Consider the following 20,185-nt stretch of genomic DNA (forward strand, 5'->3'; position numbering starts at 1 on the left):
AAAAATAAATGTAGCCATTACTTAATTGATAAATTGTGACATACATTTTTAATAATTTTAATTTGATTGTTTATTTATTTATCGTTGTATTGATTCCCTTTTTTATTTACTCTTCTGTTTAATTTTCCTTTTTATTCATTTATGTATTTATTTTTATTAATCTTTAAATGTATTTTTAATTTTTTGATTCATTAATTTATTTTTGCATTTATGTTTTATTTATTTATTAATTTTTGCACTTATTTTGTATTTATTTTATATTTATTTTTTAAATGTATGTACTTATTTATGTATTCATGCATTTATTTATTTCGTCACGATTTACCCTTTATATTTCACCCCTTATTTATTTCCACAAACTTATTTATTTCTTTAGTCTTTTGTTATACATTTCTTTTTTCATTTCGGCCCCATTATGCAAATGACTCAACACTAAATAAATAAATAAAAAATAAATAAATAAAAGGGAAAATAAACAGAAGAATAAATAAATAAAGGAATTAATACAAAGATAAATAAGTTAAGAAGCAAATCAAAACAGAAATATCAATTCATGTCACATTTTATGAACTAATTAATGGTTACATTTATTTTTTATATTATTTTTGCTACATTTAATGACATATTTATTTATTATTTATTTATCGAGTCATTTATTTATTTATTCATAATTTTTTTTTATTTAGGTTCGATATGTTAACAGCTAATGAATGACAATATTGTAACACAGTTGCAATAATATTAAATGTCTTCATGGGAGAGTTTAGTGACAAATGTCCTCATATCTGCTTACAGCTGCATTATTATAAAGTATAGTGTTAAAGTAAAGTGTTACCTATTGAAGTCTGTTCCTACATTTTAATGCTGTGCATGGCTGCATATTGTGGCAGAAAATATTATTTTCACTGCAGATGATCTGAGTAGTGTTGACATGTTCCTGACACAGTGACATACTTTTATTGTTGTATTAATACATTTATATATACACACGTACATCTTACATCATCGGGACGTCATAGTCAGCTGGTCTGGTCCTGACGGCGAGACCGAGTCTAGACAAAAGACACTTCAGTCTGCATCCCCCCCCCCCAACACATGACATAGACGTCCATGACCGTGGGCTTGACCCCTGCACGCACACACACACACAAACACACACGTATGCTCACACACACACAGACTTGTGAGGACTGCGTCTGCCTCACTTTGCCCTCTGGCCCATAGGAAACAGCTGGGACCACAACATTTGCATCCACAGACACACACACAGACGACACTGTGACCCCGCCTCTCTGTTTATATTACTAAAAATGGTCATTATACATTCAACTATTCAAACAAACAGAGACACAGTGCACAAGCATTATAAACACCAGACCGACACAAACTCAGCAGTCAACCTTATTTGATGGTTTTAGGGCACAGAGTACATAAAAGTACACGTCAGAATAACATTTGATCACCATAATGCTGTTTGTCTATTCACATTTCTTGAGCTGTGGCCAAAATTACATCCACACTAAGTCGGCTAAATCTAAAAAAAACACATCTTTTTCACTCCTTCTCGGCCCTTTTTCTACACTAAAGGCCCATTCCCACCGCAGGAACTAAGAATCTTTTGAGGAACTCATTGCGTTTTGACTAGACCAAGGTCTAAAATAAGTTCTGGGGCCATTTTAACCTCCAAAAACAGGGGTGGTTGTACGTTCTGAAAGTATTGGAGCTTTTAGGGTGGAGTTTGCAGGGATGACCGTCGCTGATTGGTCAAACACACACACACACACAGCACCGCTGCTTCAACTGTACCGCTTCATTCATAAACAAGGAAGTACTCTAGTATCGATTTAGGACCATTTCAGGACGAAGGGAGAGCATTTCTCTTAGTTTGATAACATTGAACGTAAAGTTAAGCTCTGCTGTCGGCTTCCAACTCATTTAAAAAAAGGACAGAGAGGAAAAGGAGGGAGAGAAGGGGGAGACGTAGCGCGGCGTTGCAGTGAATGAGAGAAAGAAAAGTTATTTTCTGATTTTTATTTTACGGAGTTTTTACGTTCTAAAGCACAAATAAATAACCGTCAAACAGTCAGCAGATGATTTACTGTGGAGACGGATGCTCTTTAAGTTTCCTCCGCTACATTTCATTCATTGCATCAAACATGCAGCAGTAAATATCGTCGTCACAGAGAGACAAAACCTAAGGTTTATTAAAGTCCTGGGAACGTTTTGTGGAAACCCGGTTTAAGATGGTGTTTTTCAAACCCCAAAACTGAGCTTTTAGTCTCCTGAGTGAATAAATCTGAAAACACCGGCCTTTCATTTTAATGTTGACAGGGGAAACCTGAGCTTTTGGAAAACTATGATGTAATCCTGCTCACAGTGGAATATCTTTTATGTTTTGGGCTGTTGGTGAAAAAAAAGGAATTTTAAGACTTCACTCTGGACTCTGGGAACTTGTGAATGTCAGTTTTTTCACAATTTTCTGACATTTTATAGACTAAATGGTCCATTGGTCCTAGAAAAGAAAATGCCACGCATTGTGCTCATAGTGTTATGTGGAAGTAGAAGGGCAGAATGTAATGAATGTTACTGCACAAGTATGCACACAATGTTTGTGGTGATAAGGACTCATTGATTCAATCTGGTGAAGGACAAAACAGAATGAATATTGGACTTGGTCTGAGGAGTGAAGACAACGCTGAAGTGCCTTGAACCTGCATTCTCTCTAACAGCCAGCAGGGGGCGACTCCTCTGGTTGTATAGAAGTCTATGAGAAAATGAGCCTACTTCTCACTTGATTTATTACCTCAGTAAACATTGTAAACATGAGTTTATGGTCTCAATCGCTAGTTTCAAGTCTTCGTCTGGGAGTTGTCCGTGTTTTCATCTTACAACTTTAACTCTTTCACAGTGTGTTTTTATTTTCATATCAACACAGTCTCCCAGAAGTTCGTGAAATAGTCACAAAGTGTTATCTATTTGATTCGTGTAGATAGACATGAATATACCTTTTTTTTTCATGACGCTCAGCACGATTTTCAACAACGTATTTTTCATGCGTTTTCCTACAAATATCCAAAAACACATGATGCAGTTTCTGTTCCAGTCTTTTCAAATTAAAACTACCTAGTTAGGCTTAGAAATAGATCGACTTGGTTAGGTTTAGGCAACAAAACTTCTCAGTTAGCTTTAGGAAAAGATGGTGGTTTGGGTTAAAATAACACCGGAAGTGCTGTAACTTAAGTACGGAAGTTACGTGACAAATAAATCAACGTTGACTTCTGGTTTCACACGGGACATGAACAGCGGTCTCCTGTTTGTCTGGTGTTTTTTGACCCACCCATCCACCCAGACGTCCTTCCTCTCGCCGCTCTTCATACTTCCTGGCTCACAATTACGTGGATTACGTATGAATTGATTTCGTGCTGACCGACACATGTGAAATTTGTGTCTATGTACACGAATCAATACGTTAAATTTTGTGACTATTTCACAAACTGCTGTGCAACTGGGCTGCTTAAATACAGTCTATGATAAGAAGTGATGATGATGGGAAAGCCCGACACTCTCTCCTTGATCAAATTCAAGTGTCAGATCAAAGTTTGAACTTTGAATCATTTTCTCCGTTTCAAGTATTGAGAGTGTTGCACTGTTTGATCACGTCAGATCCCAAATGCTGCTTTGAGCCCAGTGTCTTGGTCCAGTTCAACCTTAAAAAGAGAAAGGTGTAGAAGAGGAAGATATGGTAGAAAAGATTTAATGTGGAAAGTTTGAGGAACTTCTTAAAAAGTCGTTTTTTTCTCCGTCCTACAATCGGGTCACGTATGGTTAGAGTCTCGTTGCAGGAAGTTATCTGTGAGCCAACAAGTTTGATGAAAAAAGCTGCCGTCACACCTGAGCTGACAGATTCTTGGCAACGTCCGAAACACAATCGCTGCTCGCATTGTGTCCAACAACCTCCCACACCTCTAGTGAAGAGACGGTCGGCCTTGCCAGCTGGCACACACACACACACACATATATATATAGTATATATGAGGCCCATATCGTTTTGTGCTCCGCAGGCACAGAGCCAGATTCCCAGCGTGTTTGCCATCCATCCATCCATTAAGCCTTCATTACTCAACCACACATCCACTCACTGGTCACTAGTAAACATTTCTGATACTAATGCTGCAAAGAAATGTTGACAACTTAAGTCACTGTCAGCTGTGAACTTGAGCACATGGGAATGTTATCCACAGAGACGTTCCAGGTGTGTGCTGGGTTTCTGCCAGACGTCACATGTGATAAACTGAAGAAGCAGAAATTCTGTTTTTGGCTGAAAAGCCAACACCAAATACCCAGACAGTTAAATGTTTTCGCTTCACGGCACCTCCCTTGCTCAGTCTTTCTTTTCTAAACTTTCCTGGCTATGCCTCATTTGAACGGCTTTGTCCCTCTGATCTTGTTTGGGTGTCTGCGGAAATTTGTTTTGTCTAAAGTAGTGGTTATCTCTCTCTCAGGCACAGATACAAAAGAGAGGGCGAGTTGATTCATGCGGAGGATATGAGCCGATCTGAGCCGAGTCTTTTCAGGAAGAAAAGATCTTTTCAAAGCCAGGTGTTTCTACTGTTTCAGTTGGCCACTGAGCCGCTCCGGTGAGGCAGGTGAAGCTTCGCTGTCTCGCTCAGCGGCAACTGAAACAGAGGAAGTATTGAAGCGCTCACGTAATGGTGTCATTGGTTTGTAGTGTCAGTAGTGGACAATTTCGGCTCAAGCTCGCTCTCTTAAGCTGCCTTCACATGATAAGAAATTTGATTTTCACTCACTGAAAAATTTACCGCTGATCATGTATCGGCGGCTTTAAGGTGGACTAACTATTCTCATTTGAACGACACATATAAATATAAATGCCACGATAATGCGCAAGGCGTTTATCGCGCAATAAGTACGCCTTTGTTGATTTGCTACGGTAACAGTTAGTGACGTGTAAAAAGCGAGAAAGTTTTCTTTGTTTTGTAAGTTACGTTAGTGACGTTAGTCACGTGTTTTTTGTTGACGTTTGCGACGTGTTTTCCGTAGTTGTTTCTGTACGTGTTTTACTTAGTTTACGTACTTATTTTCAGCCCAACCATGACGTTTTCCCTTACCCTAACTAAGTGGTTTTCTTGCCTGAACCTAAGTTAGTGGTTCCGAATTGCAGATGTTTGAGTGGCGTACAAATGAAACGAAAACGCAAAAAATGTGTACTCATTACAGGCAGAATGTCCGTGTAATGTCGTGATATTTATGCGCCTACCCGTGAGACCAGGTTGGTTTGATGAGACTGAACCAACTAGTTGAGTTGGGGGCCGTAAAAACCAAAACAATGAACTAAAAGAAATTAAAAAGCATGGGTGATAACCCCCTTCACATCACATGTAGTCATTTGATTCATTGTTAATATCAAATATTGATTAGTGGAGCTTCCAATGAGGCTGAGTAGATATGGCTCAGTGAAAACACACACAGATTGAACACTGTGGACGTCCATGATGTAACACATCAGCATTATTCATAATGTCGACCTGTTTTCAGCATTCACATAAACTGCAGCGAGATGTGCTTTCTATTCATTACCATTGTTTATTAATGTGGAATTGATTTTTCCCACACACACAAACACACACACACACACAGGGTCCGACATTCAAAGCATCCAGACATTGTTGTGTCTAGCCAGGTGTGTGTGTGTGTGTGTGTGTGTGTATGTGTGTGTAAGGACCGGCTGAGCTGGTTTTGGTTTGGCAGAAAAACACTGTTTGGACAGGGACATCATGTCTGGCTCACACACACATTTACCCTCATGCTTGATCTCACACTTCATCCAACACACAGGTTCGTCCTTGAATATGTTTTAGACTCAATGATTGAAACGGCTGAAACACCCTTAATGCTCTCATGAAGAAGATGAAATGGAAAAAAGGTGTCTAACCTGTGTCTTATTAATACTCATTCCTGGTGGACGTTATGAGTCAGATTCAGACCTTCAACTATGAACTGAGTTTTGGGATGATGGTTTCAGAATATTGTGTCTTTACTTCTGTTTTTCTGTTGCTGTTTAACAGTTCTTCACAGATTTAACCGTCGATGTGGACGCACAGATTAAAGTAAATGTAGAGTTTTCTAAAAAAAAAAAGGGGTCAGATGCTGGAAACCAGTTTAATTGAATTACAGTGAACAAGATTAAACAACAACCAGGGGTTCAATAAACCAATCAGCCCAAAGTCCAGAGTCTTTAACACAACAAACAAAAATCTAGTCAGCACATGAAAGGAAAGGATGACAGAAAATTAAATATTTTGATGATCTTCTCTACAAAATTTGATGTTTCCAGTTCCTGAAATTGGAGAATGTTCTGCTTTTCCTTGTCTGACGTTACAGTAAACTGAATCTCTTTTTTTTGTGATGATTTATAGCCCAAAATGATGAATCAATTATGAAAATAATCCTTAGTTGCAGATGATTGCAAAGGAAATGTTGTGTACTGATTTATTAGAAAGCATTTATCATTATTAGGGCTGTCAAAGTTAACATGATAATAACGCACTAATGCAAATTCGTTTTAACGCCACTAATTTCTTTAACGCATTAATGCAACTTGTGATTTTTAGGTTTTAGCGGGTTCAGTTTTAATATAAATACTGGTATCATATGAAACTAGAAAAAACCTAAAGAATCCATTGGTACCAACCATGTCATACTAGCTTGTCGTGAAGGAGGCTACATAACGCTCCAAACTTACACTAAATTTTAGCGAGGAAAAGCTGTCATGTCCATTTTCAACGGGGTCCCTTGACCTCTGACCTCCAGATATGTGAATGTAAATGGGTTCTATGGGTACCCACGAGTCTCCCCTTCACAGATCACGCATCTTCTTTATGCTAAATGCAGTACCTGTGAGGGTTTCTGGACAATATTTCTCATTGTTGTTAATTGATTTCCAATAATACATATATACATGCATTTGCATAAAGCAGCATATTTGTCCACTCACATGTTGATAAGAGTATTAAATACTTGACAAATCTCCCTTTAAGGTACATTTTGAATGGATAGAAAATGTGCGATTAATTGCGATTAACTATGGACAATCATACCATTAATCACTAATTTAGACACCTTGGCTCAAGGGCACTGTGGCAGTATGTGGCACTGCAGACAGCAGCAGGGATTTAACCAATAACTTGTATTACTAACCTGGTGTACTGTGAATGTGTGTGCACACCACTGCAGACTGTTAATGATTATTATGTCTAGTATCACATTGGATCACAGCCACCACAAACACACACACACCCACACGCACACACACACACACACACACACACACACACACACACAGCCGTCTGCATGTGACCTGCCCTCTGCGACTGTCTGACTTCCCTCTCTCTTTCACATTCAAATGAACAGAGTGTGTGTGTGTGTGTGTGTGTGTGTGTGTGTGTGTGTGTGTGTGTGTGCGGGGGTGCGAGACGACAGGGGTAGTCTAGCTCCTTCTGGCTAGAATTCTAATGAGCATCACACACACACACACACACACACACACACACACACAGCACAGCACAGCACAGAGAGCCAGACAAGCAGCTGATAATGAGGTTTGATTTTCATACGTTTCAGACAGAATGCTCTGCAGGTCAGCTAGTACACAGTGTGAGTGTGTGTGTGTGTGTGTGTGTGTGTTGGACTTTACATCCTCTCACTGTTTCCCTTGTTAACATTAATGACCATTACAGCGCTCGGTGTGTCGTTTGCTTTTGTCTGTGTTTTGTCTCCGTGTGTCTGATGTCGGCTCAACCAGACTTCTATTTAAATTTGAGTTGTTTTATTCCTTATTCTTTTAAAGCTACAGCCAGACTGCTGTTTGTGGTTATTTTTAAAAGCATTTAAACTCTTAGATTTAAAACTCAACACTCTCTTCTTGGTATCTAATAATACTAATAATAATTAACTTTGTTTATAGAACACTTTTTAAAGCAGATCCAAAGAGCTTCTAGTTCTCATTTGACCCCCTGAGACCGACTTTACTGTCTTTCAGAGGCTCTATCAGGTTCAGTTTTAGAGCTGGAGTGAAACTACAGATCTCACATGAAACTAGAAAAAAACAAAGGAATCCATTGGTAATGCTAGCATTTCAGGAAGAAGGCTAAAAGATGCTCCACAGTTAGGAAAAATCTTCCAAAAATGCAAACTCCAATGAGCCCAACTGTATTCATGTGTGATGATGTTAGTCCCCATAGGAGACATTTCATTGTAGTGAGACCATTTCTTTAAAAAACCTTGACCTCCCTGTATAAAATGACCTGTGGTGACCTCTATGATAATCACAGCCACATGAATCTTTACAGCCACAAACTAGAGACCTAGAGCATTCAGAGGATGGACGGCTTTACTAGCTTGACTGACAATAAGGGGGTTTCTGAGCAGTTTACACAACACAAGTGCTCGCCATCCAATCGCCGAAAAATGAAATTCTTTGCAGAAATCTCCAAATGTCAAAAGTTTTTGATCCCAAATCACAGCATGGCTTTTTCTATGGTGTTCCTCAAGGTCTTGGTGTCTTAATGTGGTATTTTAGAGGGATTATTGATCATTTTTATCAATTCTCCAGTGGTAAAATATTGTAAAATGTATCACCAAATCTGTGTAACAAATGGTATCAACCAAAAAATTGCTGCAACAACTTATGAGATATAATAGAGCATGGGGATGACCATCATATACTTCTATCATCATGTTCTAAACCTTTATACACTTTCACAATTTATTTTAATTAGTTCATGTTTATTTCTGATTAATGTCTAGAACAACTTGACACACAGTGCTGAGCAGCATCTCAGATTAATGTTCAGGTTCCTAGCTTTCAGATGTTGTTCACCACTTCTATGTGACATCTACTGTTGACCTGCTATCTCCCTCTAAAGTCCCCCTGTACCCCCCTAAAAAATACTAAAATGGCTCTATTGTGGGTCTCGGGGTTAAAACTCAAAGAGGTCCACTTACTAAAATGTTTGAACCTCATAACGTCTACGTTGTGATTTTTAAATCACTGTGATTTAAACAAAAAAAAATAATTTCCACTTGCTTGTTTTATCTATAAATAATTTCACAGTTCATTTTCCAGACAGTTTACGTAACATTTACTGTGATAAAGGACTGTAGTTCTCCCATTCCTGCTGCATCGTGTCTGTGCATACGGGTCATGTAAACATCAGATTCTGTTTGGATATTCTGAATTAGGCCTCATTCTGAATGCAGTATTTTCAGATGAAAACGTGTGTGATCTGCTGATATTATTCAGGTTTTAGGAGCATTCTTTGGACGTGTATACAGCACATTCAGAATATGCCGCTTGTCTGTTTACAGTCAGCTCTGTGCGTTGAACAAAAACCAACTAGACGACAGTTTGCAGAGATGCCCAAAAAAGAAAAGAAGGAGAAACACACCTACTGTGAAACGTTAAGAAAGACTTGGATATCAACAGGTTTTTGGATATGATCAAATATCACAAAACGCCAACCTTTTCAAGAAGGAATAAAAGAGGGAGGCCGTGTTCGCCACCGGTTACGTTAGTCGGAGTATGCACGGCTGCATGTAAACGTGAATATTAGTGGAATATTCATTTTCATTAAACATGTAGACAGATTAGTAGGAACTATTCAGAATAAGAGCAGAAAGTGGAATATGTTGTGCATGTAAACGTAGACAGTGTGAAGAAAACCAGAGCGGAGATAGAAAGATGAGAATCAGAAAGGAGACAGATAGAAACATGAGGACGGGATGATAATTGACCCCCACAACTACACACCCGCACACAAACACAACCACACAAACACACACACACACACACACACACACACACACACACACACACACACACACCTCTCCATTTTCCCACTGTTGAAACCAGTAGTGGGAGTTTTGTGGACCAAAGTTCCCACACTTGTTGGCTGCACCGTGACCGCGGCTCCCAAAGTCAATGGACTCTGTGTTTGTGTGTGTGTGTGTGTGTGTGTGTGTGTGTGTGGCCCCCCCACTTCCACCCCCTATAGCCTTTCTCATGGAAATTGGCAGGCAAGCAAATAGTGTGCACCTATGACCTATAACTCTCTCTCTCTCACACACACACACACACACACACACAGCTGTCTGAGCTATTTCTGACTACCAGACTGTCGAGTCATCCCAGGACTGAGAAAGCAGAGAGGGAGGAATTAGCAACCTCTCTCTCTCTCTCTCTCTCTCTCTCTCTCTTCCTGTCCTTTTCCCCTTCCTCTTCTCCCTTTCTTCTCTTTCCATCATGAATGTTTTAAATCTTTCTCTTTCCTTGTTTCCTCCTTTCTTCTGTCCTTTAGTAAACTGTCTTTTTTTCTTCCAGGCTTCCTGTATCATTTCTTACTACTTATTTCCATCCATGCTTCAGGAACTATTTCTTTTCTCTCTTTACTTCTCTCATATATTTTCTGTTCTTTTTTATTTATTCCTTCCTTCCATAAATATAAGGAAGTATAAAGGCGCTGAGAGGGCTGCAGCACTCCTAAAACCAGGCATAATAAAAAAGAAGAACAGAAAATGTTTTATACTTATATTTTACCCCTTTTTACTGAGATATACACCGATTTGTATATAATCCACGTAATTATGAACCAGGAAGTATAAAGAGCGGCGAATGCCACGTCGGGAGGAGGTTGGGGTGGATGGGTGGGTCATAAAACACAGGACTTTCGCCCCCAGGATTAACCACTGTTAATGTCCCGTTTGCAACGCTGATTTAAAACTGTATGCATGTAACGAGTGGAAATTGACACGTGTTGCTGGACATTCATAGGAAAACGAAGAAAAAGGTGGAATAAAAATATCAGAAAATGTCAGAAAAAAAGTTTAAAACAAAAGTCCAAAAAAGTCTAAAAATGTGTTCGAAAAAAGTCAGAAAAATGTCCAAAAAATGTCTGAAAAAAAACTAAAAAAAAAGTCCCAAAAATGGTATGAAAATGCAACCTTGTTAAAGATTGTGTGTCACAAAAAAAGGAAAATTTGTGTCTATGTTTGTAGCTATACCTACGAAAAGTAATGCACTGTAGTTTGTATACATATATGTTGAAATCAATTTGTATTTAATCCACGTAATCGTGAACCAGGAAGTATAGCGAGCGACACACGGCGCGTATAGGAGGAGGTCGGGGTGGATGGGTGGGTCAAAAACTTTTTCACACAGAAAGTCAACCTGAAGTCAACGTTGATTTATTTGTCACGTAAGTTCCGTACTTAAGTTACAGCACTTCTGGAGTTATTTTAACCCAAACCACCATCTTTTCCTAAACCTAACTAAGTAGTTGCCTGTGAAGATGGAAGTTTATTTTGAAAAGACTGTATGCATGTAACAGGTGGAAATCGACACGTTGTGTTGCTGGACATTTGTAGGAGAACGAACGAAAAAATGAGGAATAACTTTTCGTAAGATATCTTATGAGGATACGTTGCAATATGTGCAGTTTATTTATAATCCTTCCATAAAAGTGATGCGACTCGCAGCAGGTCGGAGCTTTTCTGTCGCTCACAAACACACTGAAGTTTTTTGGGGAGTTTTTCAAGTGAAACAAAGTCAGACAGACCTCCTGGAGAGCGTTCTTTCCAGTCTGCTGTGATTTAACTGTAATTACTGACGCTGTGGTGCAGACACACAACTGATTATACAGTGAAGCAGATCTGGAGGTTGCTCCAGATCTGCTTCCAGGTGAGTCAGCTCTGTCGGGCTGGTGCAATAGACACAAGTGGAGACACCAAACAAAAACTTATGTAACTCTTTCTAAGTGAAGTGAACTACAGCGCAGACTGGAGTCTCAGTGACAGTAACAGTCTGACGGCTCCATCGCTGACTGCTATCTGCATCGTCTCCTGTATGAAATGACTGTATCCTCACTGCGCTGCGTTATTATAAACTACTGCATGATGGGCCACATCTGTCCCGTCTCATCCTCTCCTTGCAGTTATGGAGGACGGAACTTGCCAAAATCTATCATAAGTTAATAAATTAATAAATGACTTGATAAATAAATTAAAAGTCAATGTCATTAAATGTAGTGAAAATAATATAAAAAAATAAATGTAGCCATTAATTAATTGATAAAAATGTGACATAAATTGATAATTCTGTTTTAATTTGCTTCTTTATTTATTTATCTTTGTATTAATCTCCTTACGTATTTACTGTTGTTAAATGTTCCCTTTTCCCTCATTTGCATAAAGAAATGTAAAAAGAAATGTGTAAAGAAATGTATAAAGAAAAGAATACAGAAATAAATAAGTTTTAGGAAATAAATAGGGGGTGAAATGCCAAAGGAAAATCATGCAGAAATAAAAACATAAATAAATGCATAAATACATACATTTGAAAATAAATATAAAATAAATAAAATATAAGTGAAAAAATGAATAAATAAATTAAAAATAATTGCAAAAATAAATTAATAAATAGAAAATAAATGCAAAAACAAATAAATACATGTAAAATGAATAAAAATAAATGCATAAATAAATAAAAGGAAAAATTAAACAAGAGTAATTATATAAGGGAATTAATACAAAGATAAATAAATAAAGAAGCAAATTAAAACAGAAATTCACATTCACATTTGATCAATTAAATACATTTATTTTTGATATTATTTTTTCTACATTTAATGACATATTTATTTATTCATCGAGTCATTTATTTATTCATTCATTTATTTTGGATTTTGGCAGGTTCCTTCCTCCATAGGATTCAAAATGAATGCAAAAGACATGAATCGTTGTGCAGCATTTAGTATGACATTTTATATAGACTGACTCTCTCTCAGCAGCCCTAATTCTGACTGACTTCCAGCATCCTTCCTTCCTTCCTTCCTCCTTCCTCGACTGCATCCTCCCTTACTTCTTTCCATCCTTTACCCTCCTTCCTTCCCACCATATTTTCTTCCTCCCCCTCTATTCCTTCCTCTCTCCTACCCTCATATCCTCCTCCTCCTCTCCTGACCCCCCCTCTCTGTGTCTGTCTGCTCTCTCTGAGCCATCTGACTCGGCAATGACCGCCGGTGACCTTTAGCTGAATGCATGAGGAGGAGGAGGAGGAGGAGGAGGAGGAGGAGGATAGACGGAGGGCAGGCAGCGGATGACAAATGAGCTAATTGCTTTAGATTAACCATGGAGTGTCTGCCTGCCTGCCCGCCAGGCTTACAGCCTCGTCCTGTCTAGACACCACCACAGAGGGAGGGAACAGATCAGTGGTCCCTCTCATGCTACAGAGCCAAGAAGTGAACATGTTTTTATGTCTTTTTTTGTTGTTTTTTTCTAAATTGCACGAGTTAAAAGAACTGTAAATCCTGTCAGATGAGGTCAGTAATCTGTACGCAGCAAGAGCTTGTGCTGTTAAAGAGGTATTCCAGGTATTTAGTGCTGTACCTCCATAAAGTCGGGCATGGACCGCATCTGAACAAGGGGGGGGGGGGGGGGGGGGGGGCTATAATTTCAACCGTGTTTCAACCGTGCAATAGCCTGAGAAAGGCTAAGTAACAACAGCATAAGGCTACTGTTTCAAAATCCAGCCGATTAGACTGTTGCCAGGCTGTTAAATAGGCGTTATCAGTCGCTATCAGCCCCATAGATGTGGGTCAATAGGGGCCTACTACACCCAATAGTAGGTTTTATCATCTATTCATATGGTAGATCACCAAAAGAAGGTATAAAAGAATATGACACAGGATTTTTATCAAGGAGACCAGAGTTTGCATCCTGTGTGAAACCAACAACGTGTAGTAGTCTTTGTGAGAGTTATTTTTTCCCTAAACTTAACCATGTTTTCTTCGGCCTAAACTCAAAGAAGCCTTTTTTTTTTTTTTTTTTTTTTTGCTTTTTGTTCAAAACGTGCTGTTTCATTCAGTTTTACAACATGTTAGAACGTGTTGCTTTTAAGATTCACTTTCACTTTTACAACGTAGTAGGCCCCTACTGACCCACATCCATGGTGCTTAAACGGACTGATAAGACCTATTTAATGGCCTGATAACAGTCGACTCGGTTGCAGCGGGAGTTGGTGACGGTGACCAATTGTTTGGGTCGTTTGAAGTAAAACTTTGAGACCAAATACAGATACAATTCAGGCTTTTATTCATAAAAATATTATATCAGACTCCAAAATTTACCGCGGCCAGTCAGTCTACGTAATAACTAGAGTAAAGAGTTAAAGTTGGTAAGTCAGTCTCAGTGACCAAACCAACAGCAGCATGTAATGTCAGTAAATGTCTCAGTTAGTAGGAAATAAAACCTACATCGTTTCGACTGTTTGTCTTTAATGTGCGGAGACGTCCACACTAGACCGTCTTCTCCATAAAAACAACAAGTCATTGTTTAGTGAACGTTTGAAACAAAGCAGAAAACTGTCTTTGGCTTGATTACACAGTTCAGGACAAACATATCAACAAACAGCATCATGTCCTCTGCATTTCCTTTCTGAGAATATGGGCACCAGTTTTAAAAGACAGATATGAATGCTTTTCTTACACTTTTGAGCCAAAAATATGAATCATAAACAAAAATAAAATGAGTAAATACAACATTTTAATTTATATAGAGAGTAGAGAGAACCCTTTGAAAAAAGCTTTAGAGAAACTCTGTTTCAATGAATAAAACATTTGCAGAAAAAGAAAAGTTTAAGAAAGTAACTGTTGAAATAAATGCCTGCATTCATAAAGAATTATTATAAATATATATATATTTATAATACTGAATGCATATAATATGCATTCAGTATTATATTTCTATTTTTCTGTACACATTTTTGTGTAAAAATATGTACACAAATGAACTCCGTGAGTGCAGTATGACTCCGTGTTATTGTGTATCTTCACTGAAGCATGTTTTGGCCTTCAGGATGTTTTTCACCGTTCTGCATCTGCACAACACATTTGCTTTGAAAATTATTTTGTCAAGCCAAAAAAAAAACTGAAGTTGAAAGGAAGAGAAGTAGGGACGACGAATAAAGAGAGGGATAGAAAAGGCTGAGGAAGAGAGAAAGAAGAGAAAGTACATTTTCATTCCTCTTTATTTGTGTTTTGAGTTGAACTATAGAGACTGAACTAAAAATGTTTTTCCGCTTTGCTAAAGTGGAAAGAATTGGTGTATCGATATTATTATGTAATCCTGTTGCACCTTCTTTTGGAAATTCACTTCCAATGTGCCGAACATCTGCATGGAAACATAACATAAGAGGATTATTTCCCTGTTAGTGTGCAGAATGGAAGGAGTGAGGTAACGGAGGGAAATGAAAATAGATAGAGAGAAAGGGGAGAGCGTGAAAAATAAGAAAGGACAAGAAAAAGGAGGAGAGGAGGTCTGCTGACTGACCTGTTGACCTCCCCATTTGGGAGCTGACTTTTACTGCACGCACGCACACACACACACACACACACACACACACACACACACACACACATAGTCAAGAAGTATTTTTCTTTTTCTTATGACTCATCAAACCGGAGACGCTGAATGGAAACAGCAAATGTTTTTATTAAATTTCCACAAAACTGCAACAAACCTGTCACTCTCTGTGATTAATGATCCAATAACTAATGAAATAATAATAATTAAAGGAAAGCATCAAAGCTCTTAAACTGGGTGGATCATGTAATAAAATGGGTTCATGTTGTAATTTATAAGAAAATAATAGCATCTTCATGCAGATTCAGTATTTCAGGGGGGAAATGTGGATTCAGACTAAAGTGGAAAAGACATCTCTGTTAAATACAAATGTAGTTAATGCAGGTTGAAATATCTATATATAATATATAAACCATTTCATAGTTTTAAACAATGTGTCCAGTTTATTTCCTGTCGCAGTTTATGTGAATGACATCAGCTAACAGGAAGTAAACATGAACCCAAACTGTTGCCTAGCGATGCAATTCCGTTGAAACGGTTTACAGACGACGGCAGTCCGTTCTTGTGGTGGACGGGTCAAAACAATCACAAGACTTTCAACCAGGAGACCGCTGTTTGTGTCCCGCGTGAAACTAAAAGTAACGTTGACGTTATTTTGTCACGTCAGTCTTTAGTTACGTGACTCGTCGGTATCGTCAGTCCCGTGAGTCCCTAGTCAGTGAAGTTAACGTCAACCATGACCGTTTCCTAACCCTAACTAAGTGGTTGTGTTGCATGAACCAAACTTCCTGTGAAAACGGAAGTTTATTTTGAAAGGACACTATGCATGTAACGAGCGTATATTGACACGCCGTCCCTGGTCCGTCCAAAAGTAACACCAGAGAGGTACCTGTGCGTCTGTCTCCGATGCCGAGGGGCACTGACCAACTGGCAGTATTTGACGAGTTTGGAGTGAGAACGTGTTGACGACGGCGTTGTCGCGTAGCGCCCTCCGTCCGGTTCCCCCCAGGTTAACACTGTTAGCTCTGTCAGCACTGCCAGCACTTGTTTTGCACTGTTTGCACTGTTAGTGCTGTTAGCAACGTTAGCTACAAACCGTCGTCGCCATGTTGAGAGCCATGTGGAGACAATAGAAATGCTTTGAATTTCGTATTGAGAAAGAAAACCAAAATGTGAAGAAGCATTTCTTTCACTCAACATCACCGTCGATAAAGTAGGAGAGTCAGTTTAACTTCTGTTTTTCATTTACTCCATGTAACGGGAGGTCTGTCTTCTGTTTACATCTCTATAGACAGTTCATAGCAGCCCAGTTAACTTTGCTTTGTACCGCTGATAGCGGTGGCAGCAAACAGTCTCTGCGATACAAACCCGGTCTGACTCGTTCCCCCAGTGATGAGCTTTTATAGCTCCATTGTTACCATGGATACTGTAGTATTAAATATTAAATACAAAATAACTGCATAGAAATATGAAAATAACACAAATATGTACACGTAATGATTATCAAATAAAGGTAAAATTAGTAAAAGAAATTCAAAGTAACTATAGTAACAATTTATGAAAGCTGAAATTGTATATCTAATGTAACATGCAAGAGGCATATGTTACATCTACACAAAGTAACGAAGAATACACACGTAGAAAGCAACGTAACGCTGAACTCGGCCACAGCATCGTAATTAATAAAATCACATCAGTTTATGTGTTGATGGGAATTGTTTTGGATTCCAAAGGAGGAGATGATAGAACAAGTTTGGGACGCACTACAATAATCATTTCATAATGTCATGATGACAAATCAAATTGTTGCGTCGGTGATGTAATCTGTTATAACGTCAGGAAAACAAGACGAGAGACAGACGAGGAAGAAGGAGAGAGGAAGAGAAAAAAGAGTCGTGGGAGTGTTTTGGCTGAAAGACGAAGTTGACAAGCTGTCAGCAGACACACACACACACACACACACACACACACACACACACACACACACAGATGGCGAGGCTGGCATCACGGCGTGTTCCCGTTTGCCTTTTACAATAACAGTTCTCTTTAATAAGCAGAGGAATGTGATCTGTTTACGTTTCATTAATTTAGTCTGTTTATGTTTCCTCATCTTGTCTCCTCCCGTCTCTCCTCAGCGTCCTTCCTTCCTTCACTCCATCCTTTCCTCTGTTTTAACAGTAAATATAGTGACGACGATTTTCTTTCTTTCAGTAATTAAAACATCTAATCTTCAAATAGACGCAGACTTCACAAATTAAAAGTGGAAGTGTAAAAGTGGAAGTGGGAGCATGTGACTGTCTGCTGTAGGGTATGAACTCAGTATAGTCGACATGTTCACCCTCCTGCATTACAGCCACAAACAGACTCGTCCTTCTGAAAATTAATCCTCTATTTCTGTCCAATAGCTCAGGATTGAATGGACTTAATATTTGGGTAATTTGCTTAACACCGTATACTTTAAATTTAGACATTTTATGCATTCCTACACCATATTAAAATATATATAATGTATATACTGCCTTAAACTGTGAAGGAACAACTTGGAAAAACTGAATAAGAAATAATAAGAAAAGAGATCCTATAAAGTTACACCAGATCATCTGCAGAGTATTTATCGTCAACTTTTTTTTTTTTCTAAACACTTTTTAATATTTTATTTCAAAAGTTCAATACAATATATTCGCATGTTCTGATTATTCATTACAATTCTGCAAAAATATTTTACAGTATAAAAATAATATAAAAATAAAGGATAAATTATACAACAAATAAAATGTAAGGAAAGGAAAAGATGAATAAAAAAAACAAAACTAAATAAAAACAAACAAAAAACATTCAGGGTCTGTTAAACAATTGGAATAAATTTAAAATGTTTAAACAATTTGATAGTTTTATCGTCATTTATTGTCAACTCTATCACCTGCAGATCACAGGAGGTTTATCTGCAACCTAGCAGATATGTTTTTGGGGGAAAATGTGCAGCCAAGTCACACAGCAGTTTGTGAAATGGTCACGAAATTGATGTGTGCACATGGACATGAATTTCACATTTTATACCCCCGCATCAACGTAGTCGGGGGGTATATAGCGCTCCGCGTGTCCGTCCTTCCGTACGTCCGTTTGCGTGTCACACTTTCGTTTCCGGAGCAGAACTTGGAAACTATTTAACTTAGGACCTTCAAATTTGGTTTGATGGTTGACAGTGTGGTCTAATTGTGCTTTTGGGGGGTTAGAAGTCCAGGGTTCCCAACATTTTTGAAATTTTGACCAAAAAGCTGTGATTTTCTCGACTTCAATTTCGTTTCCAGAGTAGAACTCGTTCCATTAGTTCCAAAAGAGCAAAACCTTTGGCCCTACTTTAGTAGGAGTCAAGCAGTGAGCGGGGGTATGTGAGCCATGCTCACTTTTGCCTTGTTTTCGTGATGGTCAGCACAAAATCAATTCGTATGTAATCCACATAATTGTGAACCAGAAAGTATAAAGAGCAGCGTATAGGGAGTAGGTCGGGGTGGATGGGTGGCTCAAAAAACACCAGACTTTCACCAGGAGACCGCTAAACTAAACTCTCCTCCACAGCACAACAACATTCACTACTTCCAAGTCAATTCATTGGTAAAGTGGTTGATTATCCCAACGGCTTTTCAGTGGAGCATCCCTTTAATGGTCTTGAATCATATTTAGTTTTAAAATTTGACCTATTTTGTCCATAAAACCAGCAGACTCACATGTCTTTAGAGTTACTATAAATGGTCATTTTCCTACTTTTGTGAGTATTGAGCAGGTAAGTTTACATCAGATGAGTTTTCCTTTAACTTCCTTGATATTATTTAATATGTGTAGAGAGGTTGAGACTCTCCTCCCCCCTTTTTACTCCCCCATCTCATCATTATTCCGTCTGTCCCTCTGACCCATCTGTGTCTCCCAGACGCTCCCACCACTCCCCCTCTCTCTCTGTCTGTCTCCCCTCCTCCCTCTCTTTGACCCCTTTTGTTCACAGCTATAGGGAGGTGGTGGTGGTGGGGGGGTCCGGTCAGCTGTTTCGTGTCTGTGTGTGTGGACACTGTGGGAATGTGTGTGTGAGAAAAAGTTACAGACAAAGCCTGTTGGAGGCTCAGAGAGTGTGTGTCACCCGGCGAGGACGCACACGGCGGCGGAGCATCAACAGGACATGTAGTTTGGAGTTTACCTGCAGCCCCAACACTCCTTTTAGTTTCTTTTATTTTTGTTGTTTAGTTTGGGGGAAACATATCTGGTTATTATCACAGGAATACAAACATCTACTGGAGACTGAAGATCTTATAGAGCAGAGAGATATGCAGCCGTCGTCAGGCACTCACAACCATGACAACTGTGTTCAGACCCAACTGTGTGGTGAGTTTCTCATCGGTTCGCTCTCTGATAACTGGACGCTTCCTTTAAATGCATGTTGTTTAGTACAGTAGAGTTGTTCTGAAGCATTTAATCAATTAGTTGATTGACAGACGATAAGGGGGTTTCTGAGCAGTTTACACAACAGAGGCGCTCGCCATCCAATCGCCGAAAAATCGCAATTGTTGCAGAAATCTACAAATGTCAAAAGTTTTTGATCCCAAATCACAGCATGGCTTTTTCTATGGTGTTCCTCAAGGTCTTGGTGTCTTAACGTGGTATTTTGGAGGGATAATTGATCATTTTTATAAATTTAGAGTGGTAAAAAATGGTAAATTTAGGTTCTCAGCTTTCAGATGGTGTACACCACTTCTATGTAACA

The 20,185-nt window shown here is 38.7% G+C and overlaps 1 protein-coding gene across 2 annotated transcripts in view; it reads left to right on the forward strand.

Annotated features, from left to right (window-relative positions):
• The window catches only part of pmepa1 (prostate transmembrane protein, androgen induced 1), a 44,789-nt gene that overhangs the window by 15,450 nt on the left and 9,154 nt on the right, over nt 1-20,185 (forward strand). The window contains exon 1 of one of the 2 annotated variants that reach the window (XM_037765741.1): nt 19,493-19,806. The exons of the other annotated variant lie outside the window; for it this stretch is intronic. Within the exon in view, the coding sequence (XP_037621669.1) occupies nt 19,749-19,806 (58 nt within the window). The 5' untranslated portion in view covers nt 19,493-19,748. Of the gene's footprint in view, nt 1-19,492; nt 19,807-20,185 lie in introns of those variants that run through there. 2 annotated transcript variants of the gene reach the window in all.

This window comes from Sebastes umbrosus, chromosome 1 (assembly GCF_015220745.1).
Source record: "Sebastes umbrosus isolate fSebUmb1 chromosome 1, fSebUmb1.pri, whole genome shotgun sequence".
Taxonomy (NCBI): Eukaryota; Metazoa; Chordata; class Actinopteri; order Perciformes; family Sebastidae; genus Sebastes; species Sebastes umbrosus.